Genomic DNA, 12,500 nt, shown 5'->3' on the forward strand with positions numbered 1-12,500 from the left:
CCCCTTAGTCCCACCTGCCTGCACTCATACCATAACCCTCCATTCCCTTCTCATCCATATGCCTATCCAATTTATTTTTAAATGATACCAACGAACCTGCCTCCACACTTCCACTGGAAGCTCATTCCACACCGCTACCACTCTCTGCGTAAAGAAGTTCCCCCTCATATTACCCCTAAACTTCTGTCCCTTAATTCTGAAGTCATGTCCTCTTGTTTGAATCTTCCCTATTCTCAAAGGGAAAAGCTTGTCCACATCAACTCTGTCTATCCCTCTCATCATTTTAAAGACCTCTATCAGGTCCCCCCTTAACCTTCTGCGCTCCAGAGAATAAAGACCTAACTTATTCAACCTATCTCTGTAACTTAGTTGTTGAAACCCAGGCAACATTCTAGTAAATCTCCTCTGTACTCTCTCTATTTTGTTGACATCCTTCCTATAATTGGGCGACCAAAATTGTACACCTAAAAATTTACGAGGATGTTGCCAGGACTTGAGGGTGTGGGATAGAAACATAGAAACATAGAAATTAGGTGCAGGAGTAGAGGCCATTCGGCCCTTCGAGCCTGCACCGCCATTCAATGTGATCATGGCTGATCATCCAACTCAGTATCCCGTACCTGCCCTCTCCATACCCTCTGATCCCCTTAGCCACAAGGGCCACATCTAACTCTCTCTTAAATATAGCCAATGAACTGGCCTCAACTACCCTCTGTGGCAGAGAGTTCCAGAGATTCACCACTCTCTGTGTGAAAAAAGTTCTTCTCATCTCGGTTTTAAAGGATTTCCCCCTTATCCTTAAGCTGTGACCCCTTGTCCTGGACTTCCCCAACATCGGGAACAATCTTCCTGCATCTAGCCTGTCCAACCCCTTAAGAATTTTGTACGTTTCTATAAGATCCCCTCTCAATCTCCTAAATTCTAGAGAGTATAAACCAAGTCTATCCAGTCTTTCTTCATAAGACAGTCCTGACATCCCAGGAATCAGTCTGGTGAACCTTATCTGCACTCCCTCTATGGCAATAATGTCCTTCCTCAGATTTGGAGACTAAAACTGTACGCAATACTCCAGGTGTGGTCTCACCAAGACCATGTACAACTGCAGTAGAACCTCCCTGCTCCTATACTCAAATCCTGTTGCTATGAAATTTGCAGGCAGTACAGGCTCGAAGGGCCGAATGGCCTCTACTCCTGCACCTGTTTTCTATGAGTGTTTGCGGGGAGAGAGAAGGAGAGGGGGACACTTACCGGTTCCAGAGATGGGGCAGGGGTCACAACTGGAGCCCCAGGCCTTGCCTACAGAGCAGCAGCAGATCTGTTTGGTCAGTTCCCCACCAAGAGGGTAGGTACATCGTTTGGCCGTGTCCACTAGCAGGTAGCACGGACCTTTCTCACCCGACTGCTCCACTGTGGAGTCAAAGAACAACACAATGGCTTCACACACTGATAGAAACATAGAAACATAGACAATAGGTGCAGGAGTAGAGGCCATTCGGCCCTTCGAGCCTGCACCGCCATTCAATACGATCATGGCTGATCATCCAACTCAGTATCCCATCCCTGCCTTCTCTCCATACCCCCTGCCTGATCCCTTTAGCCACATCTAACTCCCTCTTAAATATAGCCAATGAACTGTGTGTGGCCTCAACTACCTTCTGTGGCAGAGAATTCCACAGATTCACCACTCTCTGTGTGTGTGAAAAAAAATGTTTTTCTCATCTCGGTCCTAAAAGATTTCCCCCTTATCCTTAAACTGTGTGTGTGTGTGGCCCCTTGTCCTGGACTTCCCCCAACATCGGGGACAATCTTCCTGCATCTAGCCTGTCCAACCCCTTAAGAATTTTGTAAGTTTCTATAAGATTCCCCCCTCAATCTTCTAAATTCTAGCGAGTACAAGCCGAGTCTATCCAGTCTTTCTTCATATGAAAGTCCTGACATCCCAGGGTTCGATCCTGACCAGGGGAGTGTTTTCGAGCAAAGTAAAGTTTCTATAAGATCCCCCTCACACCTCCCTCCCCCCCCCCCACACAAGGGTTCCCGTATTAGCCGGGACATCCCGTGTATTTTGGGCTAAATTGGTTTGTCCTGTACGGGACCGCCCTTGTCCCGTATATGACCGCTGCTTCTCGGGTCGGACCCTGCCTCACCCGTCCCGACGTAGTGCAGCCCGTGGAGTGCAGCAGCAGCACCTCGCCAGTGGCCCCGTCGGTCGGTCGGCAGCCCGGCCTAGCTGTCCGACCTTCGGACCTTCGCTGACCGCCAACACCCACCACGACCACCGCCCCTCCTTCTCACGGCCGATCGCCGGTTCACGAGTTGGACGGAACGCTGGACTTTACATGCGCCCCCCCCGGGGCCAAAACTCCACAGCTGGCAACCCCTAATGCACCCCTCACTGTAACACTGATGCACCCCGCACTCAGTGTCGCCAACTCTCTCACTCCCAAATACGGGACAAATTCCCGACGGCAATTCGTGGGCGGAAATCCTGGGGGGGACGGGGGGGACATGCCCACGGCCCCCCTTCTTTGAGAGGTGGTGGACAATCCCCCCCCCATGTTTTGTAATCTGGACTTAATCAGACGCTCGTTAAGGGTTGAATCGGCCTTTCAACGGCTTAAAATCAAACCGAGGCGATCGAGGCCTGGCGATGAAAGACCCGGCAAACTGGCCCACCATTCGGGGGGGGGGATAAAGCTACTGTTGCTGGAGTTGGGAGTCACTAAGCCGTGTCCGGTAGCAAGCAGCGGCGGCTCCAGGGCCAGTCCACTCCACTCACCCACGCAATGAGTCAGCGATGGCCCCATTGTGTATCCCGACTTACAGGAGCAGCGGAAACTGCCCTGGGTGTTGAGGCATTCCGCGTTCTGGCATACGCCCTGCATCAGGCACTCGTTAATGTCTGGGATACAGGGAGAGAGGGAGGGAGGGAGGGAGGGAGAGAGAGGGATAGAGGAAGAGAGAGAGGAGGAGAGGGAGGGGGGGGGAGGGAGAGAGAGAGAGGGAGGGAGGGAGAGAGAGTGATGGAGAGAATGTGGGAGGGGAAGAGAGAGAGAGGGAGGGAGGGAGGGGGGAGGAGGGACAGGAGGAGGGCGGGGAGAACAGATGGGAGGGAGAGAGACGGGAGGAGGGAGGGAGGGGGGGAGAGGAGGGGAGAGAAGGAGGAGAGGGAGGAGGGATTAGAGAGGGAGGGGGAAAGAGGGGAGAGAGGGGAGGGAGGGAAGGGAGGATGGAGGGGAGGAGGGAGGGAGGGAGGGAGGGATCGGAGGGAGGGAGGGGAGGGAGGGGAGGGAAGGAGGGTGGAGGAGGGAGGAGGAGGGAGGGAGGGAGGGAGGGAGGAGAGAGAGGGGAGAGGGAGGGAGGGAGGGAGGGAGGGATGGAGGGAGGAGAGGGGGAGAGGGAGAGAGGAGGGAGGAGTGGGGAGAGGAGGGAGGAGGGAGAGAGGGAGAGAGAGGCCTTGGTTGAGGGGGGAGGAAGGAGAGAGAGGAGGGGAGAGAGGGAGGGAGGATAGAGGAGGGAGAGGGAGGGCGAGGAAAAAGAAGGAGACCGAGGATGGGAGGGAGAGAGAAGGGAGAGGGAGGGAGGAGAAGGGAGAGAGAGAGAGAGAGAGAAGGGGGAGAGAGAGAGAGAGTGGAAGAAGAGAGAGAAGGGAGACGAAGAGAGAGGAGAAGAGAGGGGGAGAGGGAGGGAAGAGGAGAGAGAGTGAGGGAGGAAGGAGGAGAGAGGAGAGGGAGTGAGAGAGAGAGAGAGGGGAGAGGGAGTAGGGAGGGAGGGAGGAGGGGAGGGAGGGGGGAGGGAGAGAGGAGGGAGAAAGGAAGGGCGGAGGAGAGAGGAGAGAGGGAGACGGGGGGGGAGCGAGGGGGAGAGAGAGAGAGGAGGGAGGGAGAGAAGGGAGCGGAGAGAGAAGAGGAGAGAGAGTGAGAGAGAGAGGAGGGAGAGAAGAGAGGGAGGAGAGGGAGGAGAGGGAGGGATAGATGCATATGAAGACGAAGAGATGAGGAGAAAAGAGGGAGAGAGAGAGGAGAGAAGGGGAGAGAGAGGGGAGAGAGAGAGAGAGGGGGGAGAGAGAGAGGTGGAAGAGAGAGGGGAGAGAGAGAAGAGGGGGAGAGGAGAGGGAGGGGAGAGGAGGAGGGAAGAGGAGGGAGGAGAGAGAGAGGCGAGGAGGGGGAAGGGAGAGAGAGCGGGCGGGGAGAGAGGAGGAGATAGAGCGAGAGAGGGGAGGAGGAGAGAGGGAGAGGAGAGAGGGAGAAGGGGAGGGAGGGAGGAGAAGAGAGAGGAGAGAGGAGGGAGGGGAATGGAGGAGAGAGAGAGAGGGGGAGAGAGGGAGAGAGAGAGAGAGAGAGAGAGAGGAGAGAGAGAGGGAGAGAGAGTGAGACAGAGAGTGAGATAGAGAGAGTGAGTGGATGAAGGCAGGGAGAGGGGAGAGAGGGGAGGAGAGAGGGAGGAGAGAGGAGAGGGAGATAGGGAGAGGAGGGAGGGAAAGAGAAGGGAGAGGGAGTAGATAGAGAGGGAGACGAGAGAGGGAGAGAGAGAGAGAGGGGTGAGGGACAGAGATAGGGAGGGAGAGGGGGAGAGAGGGAGAGAGGGAGAGAGGGTGAGAGGAAGGGAGAGAGAGAGAGAGAGAGAGAGAGAGGGAGGGAGAGAGAGAGGAGAGAGAGAGAGAGAGAGAGAGAGAGAGAGAGAGAGAGAGAGAGAGAGGGAGGGAGAGAGAGAGATGAGAGGAACTTAATTCTAAGTACTTGTAGCGAGAGAGAGGGGGGGGAGAGCGGGAGAGAGGGAGATAGGGGGAGAGAGGAGAGGGAGAGGGAGGGAGAGAGGGAGGGAGAGAGAGGAGAATGAGAAAACAGGGGAGTGGGGGAGGGAGGGAGGGAGGGAGAGAGGAGGAAAAGAGAGAGAGACCGAGAGTCAGAGAGAGAAGAGAGAAGGGGTGAGGAGAGAGGAGAATAGGAGAGAGAGAGGGGGGAGAGAGGATCCCCTGTGAGGGAAAGAGGAGAGGGGAGGGAGGGGAGGGAGATCAGGGGGAGAGGAGGAGAGAAGAGAGAGAGAGAGAGAGAGAGGAGAGGGAGAGAGAGAGAGAGAGGGGAGAGGGAGGGAGGAGAGAGGAGAGAGGTGAGAGAGGGAGGAGAGATGAGAGAGGGATGAGAGAGAGATGAGAGGGAGAGGGAGGAGAGAGAGAGAGGGAGAAGGAGGAGGGCGAGGTACTGAGGGGGGAAAAGAGGGGGCAGAGGGAGAGAAGAGGGGGGGAGGAGGGAGGGAGAGAGAGGGGGAGGGAGATGAAGGAGGGGGTGAGACGGGAGAGGGAAGAGAGAGAGAGGAGGAAAGGGAGAGAGGGGAGGGGAGAGAGAGAGAGAGGGAGAGGGGAGAGAGAGAGAGAGGGGAGAGAGAGAGAGAGAGAGAGAGAGAGAGAGAGTGAGAGAGAGAGAGAGAGAGAGAGAGAGAGAGAGAGAGAGAGAGAGAGAGAGAGAGGGAGAGAGAGAGGAGAGGGAGGAGGGAGAGAGGGAGAGAGGGAGAGGGAGAGAGAGAGAGAGAGAGAGAGAGAGAGGAGAGAGGGAGAGAGAGAGGGAGAGAGAGAGAGAGAGAGGAGAGAGGGGAAAGAGAGAGAGAGAGAGAGAGGGAGAGAGGGAGGGAGAAGAGAGAGGGAGAGAGAGAGGGGAGGAGTGGAGAGAGAGAGAGAGAGAGAGAGAGAGGGAGAGAGAGAGAGAGAGAGGGAGGGAGAGATGGAAAGAGAGAGTGGGGGAGAGAGAGAGATGGATAGAGAGAGAGAGAGGGGAAATAGAGATTGAGGAGAGGGGGAGAGAAAGAGAAAGAGCGAGAGGGAGAAGGGGATAGGGAGAGGGAAAGGGGGAGAGAGAGGGAAAGATGTAGATAGAGAGAGAGAGAGAGACGGAAAGAGTGTGAAAACGAGAAATGGAGAGCAAGAAATGTAGAAGGAGAGAGGAAGTGAAGGAGAGAGAGTGGCAGAGAGATTGTAGTTTGATGAGGTTCAAGGTATAAGGGAGAAGAGGGGAATAAAAGGAGTGCATTAGATACATTTGTTAAACCAGAAAAGGCTATGAGATTCTCTTAGTTTTTGTTCTGAGCCCCGATAGAGAGGCCTGTACCCCATAATCCAGCCCAGCGCTCCCAGTCTCCGTGCCAAAGGGGAACTGGACAATTGGAGAGGGAACTCCGTTTGGAAAAACGCAGGAAATAGGTGCAGGAGTAGGCCATTCGAAGATTTCAGGAGAGGTTCTTCTGCAGTTGTACAGGGCTCTGGTGAGACCACATCTGGAGTATTGTGTACAGTTCTGGTCTCCTAATTTGAGGAAGGACATCCTTGTGATTGAGGCAGTGCAACGTAGATTCACCAGATTGATCCCTGGGATGGCGGGACTGTCATATGAGGAAAGATTGAAAAGACTAGGCTTGTATTCACTGGAGTTTAGAAGGATGAGGGGGGGATCTTATAGAAACATATCGAATTATAAAAGGACTGGACAAGCTTTAGATGCAGGAAAAATGTTCCCAATGTTGGGCGAGTCCAGAACCAGGGGCCACACACACACACACAGTCTTAGAATAAAGGGGAGGTCATTTAAGACTGAGGTGAGAAAAAACTTTTTCACCCAGAGAGTTGTGTGAATTTGTGGAATTCCCTGCCACAGAGGCCAAGTCACTGGATGGATTTAAGAGAGAGTTAGATAGAGCTCTAGGGGCTAGTGGAGTCGAGGGATATGGGGAGAAGGCAGGCACGGGTTATTGATTGGGGACGATCAGCCATGATCGCAATGAATGGCGGTGCAGGCTCGAAGGGCCGAATGGCCTCCTATTGTCTATGTTTCTATGTTTTTCCAGCATTTAGTGTCGATATCCGGTCTAAACCAGCATCCGCAGTTCCTTGAAGGTCGACACAAAATGGTGGAGTAACTCAGCGGGACAGGCAGCATCTCTGGAGAGAAGGAACGGGCGATGTTTCGGGTCGAGACCCTTCTTCAGGACTGGACCCCCGTCACGTACCTTGGCAGTGGGTGGCGTTTAGTCGCTTGTACCCTTGGGGGCACTCCATACCACTTGCAAAGCCAGTCTTCGGATCAGACACATCTGCAGGGCAGGGAAGAGAAAGCAGGTGAACAAACAGTTGAGACAGGAAACATGGACAGGACGGGTTTACATAGAAACATAGACAATAGGTGCAGGAGTAGAGGCCATTCGGCCCTTCGAGCCTGCACCATTCGCCATTCAATACGATCACGGCTGATCATCCAACTCAGTATCCCATCCCTGCCTTCTCTCCATACCCCCTGATCCCTTTAGCCACATCTAACTCCCTCTTAAATATAGCCAATGAACTGTGTGGCCTCAACTACCTTCTGTGGAAGAGAATTCCACAGATTCGCCACTCTCTGTGTGTGAAAAAAAATGTTTTTCTCATCTCGGTCCTAAAAGACTTCCCTCTTATCCTTAAACTGTGTGTGTGTGTGGCCCCTTGTTCTGGACTCCCCCAACATCGGGAACAATCTTCCTGCATCTAGCCTGTCCAAACCCTTAAGAATTTTGTAAGTTCAAATTCTCTGTGAGAAGAAACTTTTGTAAGAAAATTCTCTGCCACAGAAGGCAGTGGAGGCCGATTCACTGGATGTTTTCAAGAGAGATCCAGCAAGGAAACATAGACAATAGGTGCAGGAGTAGAGGCCATTCGGCCCTTCGAGCCTGCACCATTCGCCATTCAATATGATCTTGGCTGATCATCCAACTCAGTATCCCATCCCTGCCTGGGGAAGTCCAGGACAAGGGGCCACACACACAGTTTAAGGATAAGGGGGAAATCTTTTAGGACCGAGATGAGGAGGTGTACAAAATCATGAGAGGAATAGATCGGGCAGAGTCTCTTGCCCAGAGTCGGGGAATCGAGGACCAGAGGACACGGGTTCAAGGTGAAGGGGGGAAAGGATTTAATAGGAATCTGAGGTGTAACATTTTTCACTCAGAGGGTGGTGTGTGTATGGAACGAGCTGCCGGAAGAGGTAGTTGAGGCTGGGACTATCCCAACCTTTAAGAAACAGTTGGACAGGTACATGTTCCCGATGTTGGGGAAGTCCAGAACAAGGGCCCCACACACAGTTTAAGGATAAGAGGGAAATCTTTTAGGACCGAGATGAGAAAATCATTTTTTTTTCACACACAGAGAGTGGGTGAATCTGTGGAATTCTCTGCCACAGAAGGTAGTTGAGGCCACACAGTTCATTGGCTATATTTAAGAGGGAGTTAGATGTGGCCCTTGTGGCTAAAGGAATCAGGGGGTATGGAGAGAAGGTTCACCAGACTGATTCCTGGGATGTCAGGACTTTCATATGAAGAAAGACTGGATAGACTTGGCTTGTACTCGCTAGAATTTAGAAGATTGAGGGGAGACCTTATAGAAACTTACAAAATTCTTAAGGGGTTGGACAGGCTAGATGCAGGAAGATTGTTCCCGATGTTGGGGAAGTCCAGGACAAGGGGCCACACACACAGTTTAAGGATAAGGGGGAAATCTTTTAGGACCGAGATGAGAAAATCATTTTTTTTTCCCAACACAGAGAGTGGTGAATCTGTGGAATTCTCTGCCACAGAAGGTAGTTGAGGCCACACAGTAGTTCATTGGCTATATTTAAGAGGGAGTTAGATGTGGCCCTTGTGGCTAAAGGGATCAGGGGGTATGGAGAGAAGGCAGGGATGGGATTATGAGTTGGATGATCAGCCATGATCATATTGAATGGCGGTGCAGGCTCGAAGGGCCAAATGGCCTACTCCTGCACCTAATTTCTATGTCTATGTTTCTATACTGAGTTAGATGATCAGCCATGATCATATTGAATGGCGGTGCAGGCTCGAAGGGCCAACTGGCCTCTACTCCTGCACCTATTGTCTATGTTTCTATGTTTCTAAGGCATCGAGAAATAAACAGCATCCGTTTTGTGAGCAGCGGACACTTCGATCCTCCAGGGATCGCTAACAAACGCCGCTGTGGGGCCTAGTTGTGGTGGAGGGAGGAACAAAGGCTTGGCGTTTTTGGATTCAGCGCTCAGCCTTTACCACAAGCGGGAGACGGACACAAGGCTCCATTGAGCCGGCAAAACCCCACCACATGTGGCTAAGAAAACGCCTGGCTGGGCCAAATAAACTCTAGTAGGCTGCTGGCTGGGAAATGCAAGGCCCCGATGCAGGCCTAATGGCTCCAATCCAGAACTGCAGCCTGCACCTACTCACGTACACTCCAGCTGCTATCTAAGCCCACGATACATCCCATCTGCTTTCTCTGCTACCAACTGAAACTTAATTGCATTTCCATGCTCTGACAGAGCATAAGATTGACTGCGGTCTCCTACATAGAAACATAGACAATAGGTGCAACAGGAGGCCATTCGGCCCTTCGAGCCAGCACCATTCGCCATTCATTGTGATCACGGCTGATCGTCCCCTATGCAGTTGTACAGGGTCTTGGTGAGACCACACCGGGAGTATTGCGTACAGTTTTGGTCTCCTAATCTGAGGAAGGACATTATTGCCATAGAGGGAGTACAGAGACGGTTCACCAGACTGATTCCTGGGATGTCAGGACTGTCTTATGAAGAAAGACTGGATAGACTTGGTTTATACTCTCTAGAATTTAGAAGATTGAGAGGGGATCTTATAGGAAACTTACAAAATTCTTAAGGGGTTGGACAGGCTAGATGCAGGAAGATTGTTCCCGATGTTGGGGAAGTCCAGGACAAGGGGTCACAGCTTAAGGATAAGGGGGAAATCCTTTAAAACCGAGATGAGAAGAACTTTTTTCACGCAGAGAGTGGTGAATCTCTGGAACTCTCTGCCACAGAGGGTAGTTGAGGCCACAGTTCATTGGCTATATTTAAGAGGGAGTTAGATGTGGCCCTTGTGGCTAAGGGGATCAGGGGGTATGGAGAGAAGGCAGGTACGGGATACTGAGTTGGATGATCAGCCATGATCATATTGAATGGCGGTGGAGGCTCGAAGGGCCGAATGGCCTCTACTGCTGCACCTAATTTCTATGTTTCTATGTTTCTATGTAAGATTGACTGCGGTCTCCTTCATAGAAACATAGACAATAGATGCAACAGGAGGCCATTCGGCCCTCCGAGCCAGCACCATTCGCCATTCATTGTGATCACGGCTGATCGTCCCCTATCAATAACCCTTCTCCCCATATCCCCTGACTCCACTAGCCCCTAGAGCTCGATCTAACTCTCTCTTAAATCCATCCAGTGACTTGGCCTCTGTGGCAGGGAATTCCACAAATTCACACAACTCTCTGGGTGGAAAAAGTTTTTCCTCACCTCAGTCTTAAATGACCTCCCCTTTATTCTAAGACTGTGTGTGTGTGTGTGTGTGGCCCCTGGTTCTGGACTCGCCCAACATTGGGAACATTTTTCCTGCATCTAAAGCTTGTCCAGTCCTTCCTTCTCCTTCCTCTAACCATATAACAATTACAGCATGGAAACAGGCCATCTCGGCCCTACAAGTCCATGCCTCTCCTTGCTTCCCTGACTGAGGAGAGACCCGTCATATTCCGCTTGGGCAGTCTGCACCCCAGTGGTATGAACACTGAATTCTCCAATTTCAGGTAGTCCCTGCTTTCTCCCTCCTTCCCCCTCCCCTTCCCAGCTCCTCCTCCCACAGCCCACATGTCTCCGCCTCTTCCTTTCTTCTTCTCCTTCCCGCCCCAATGTCAGTCTGAAGAAGGCTCTCGACCCGAAACGTCGCCTATTTCCTTCGCTCCATAGATGCTGCCTGACCCGCTGAGTTTCTCCAGCATTTTTGTCTAGGGTGGGAAGAAGTATCTGACTCTAAATGTCATCTATCCAGGTTCTCCAGAGATGCTGCCTGACCCACAGAGTTACAATAGACAATAGACAACAGGTGCAGGAGTAGAGGCCATTCGGCCCTTCCTTCGAGCCAGCACCGCCATTCACTGTGATCATGGCTGATCATCCCCAATCAGTACCCCGTTCCTGCCTTCTCCCCATATCCCCTGACTCCGCTATCTTTAAGAGCCCTATCTATCTCTCTCTTGAAAACATCCAGAGAACCGACCTCCACCGAGGCAGAGAATTCCACAGACTCACCACTCTCCGTGAGAGAAAGTGTTTCCTCGTCTCCGTTCTAACCGAAGATACGGGCACAAAAATGCTGGAGTAACTCAGCGGGACAGGCAGCGCCTCGGGAGAGAAGGAGCGGGAGACGTTTCGGGTCGGGGCTGAGGGCCACCGCTCCAGACGGAGGCGTGAGGAGGAATCAGGAGACCTGGGGACTCATAAGATCATAAGCGATGGGGGCAGAATTAGGCCATTCAGCCCATCGAGTCCACTCCGCCATTCAATCATGGCTGATCTATCTCTCCCTCCTAACCCCATTCTCCTGCCTTCTCCCCACAACCCCTGACACCCGCACTAATTCCAGACTGATTCCTGGGATGTCAGGACTGTCTTATGAAGAAAGACTGGATAGACTTGGTTTATGCTCTCTAGAATTTAGAAGATTGAGAGGGGATCTTATAGAAACTTACAAAATTCTTAAGGGGTTGGACAGGCTAGATGCTGGAAGATTGTTCCCGATGTTGGGGAAGTCCAGGACAAGGGGTCACAGCTTAAGGATAAAGGGGAAATCCTTTAAAACCGAGATGAGGAGAACTTTTTTCACGCAGAGAGTGGTGAATCTCTGGGAACTCTCTGCCGCAGAGGGTAGTTCGAGGCCACAGTTCATTGGCTATATTTAAGAGGGAGTTAGATGTGGCCCTTGTGGCTAAAGGGTATCAGGGGGTATGGAGAGAAGGCAGGTACGGGATACTGAGTTGGATGATCAGCCATGATCATATTGAATGGCGGTGCAGGCTCGAAGGGCCGAATGGCCTCCTCCTGCACCTAATTTCTATGTTTCTATGTTTCTAATCAAGAAGTCAGGTATCTATCCCTGCCTCAACAACAATGGCAGGCTGACTTGTGGCCTCCACAGGTCTGTGGCAACGAGCTCACACACGTGAGCGCTGCTATCCGGACAACGATAAGGAGCCAATTTACAATTTAACCGAAGCCAATTAGCCTACAAACCCCGCACGTCTTTGGAGTGTGGGAGGAAACCGGAGCATGTCACGGGGGAGGACTCCTCCATCTATTGTCTATTGTCTAAACCAGCATCTGCAGTTCCTTCCTGCAACCTCGTGAACTGGTCCCAGCATTCAGTCACGGAGGCATAGAAACATAGAAACATAGACAATAGGTGCAGGAGTAGAGGCCATTCGGCCCTTCGAGCCTGCACCATTCGCCATTCAATACGATCATGGCTGATCATCCAACTCAGTATCCCATCCCTGCCTTCTCTCCATACCCCCTGATCCCTTTAGCCACATCTAACTCCCTCTTAAATATAGCCAATGGACTGTGTGGCCTCAACTACCTCCTGTGGCAGAGAATTCCACAGATTCGCCACTCTCTGTGTGTGAAAAATGTTTTTCTCATCTCGGTCCT

At 52.1% G+C, this 12,500-nt stretch overlaps 1 protein-coding gene across 5 annotated transcripts in view; it reads right to left on the reverse strand.

Annotated features, from left to right (window-relative positions):
- Positions 1-12,500, reverse strand: part of ltbp3 (latent transforming growth factor beta binding protein 3) — a 99,943-nt gene that overhangs the window by 39,883 nt on the left and 47,560 nt on the right. For all 5 annotated transcript variants that reach the window (XM_055664764.1, XM_055664762.1, XM_055664763.1 and 2 more), the window contains exons 5-7: positions 6,997-7,080; positions 2,780-2,902; positions 1,249-1,407 (exon numbers count right to left, since the gene is read on the reverse strand). In XM_055664764.1, coding sequence (XP_055520739.1) covers positions 1,249-1,407; positions 2,780-2,902; positions 6,997-7,080 — 366 coding nt within the window. The remainder of the gene's footprint in view (positions 1-1,248; positions 1,408-2,779; positions 2,903-6,996; positions 7,081-12,500) is intronic.

This window comes from Leucoraja erinacea, chromosome 44 (genome assembly GCF_028641065.1).
Source record: "Leucoraja erinacea ecotype New England chromosome 44, Leri_hhj_1, whole genome shotgun sequence".
Taxonomy (NCBI): Eukaryota; Metazoa; Chordata; class Chondrichthyes; order Rajiformes; family Rajidae; genus Leucoraja; species Leucoraja erinaceus.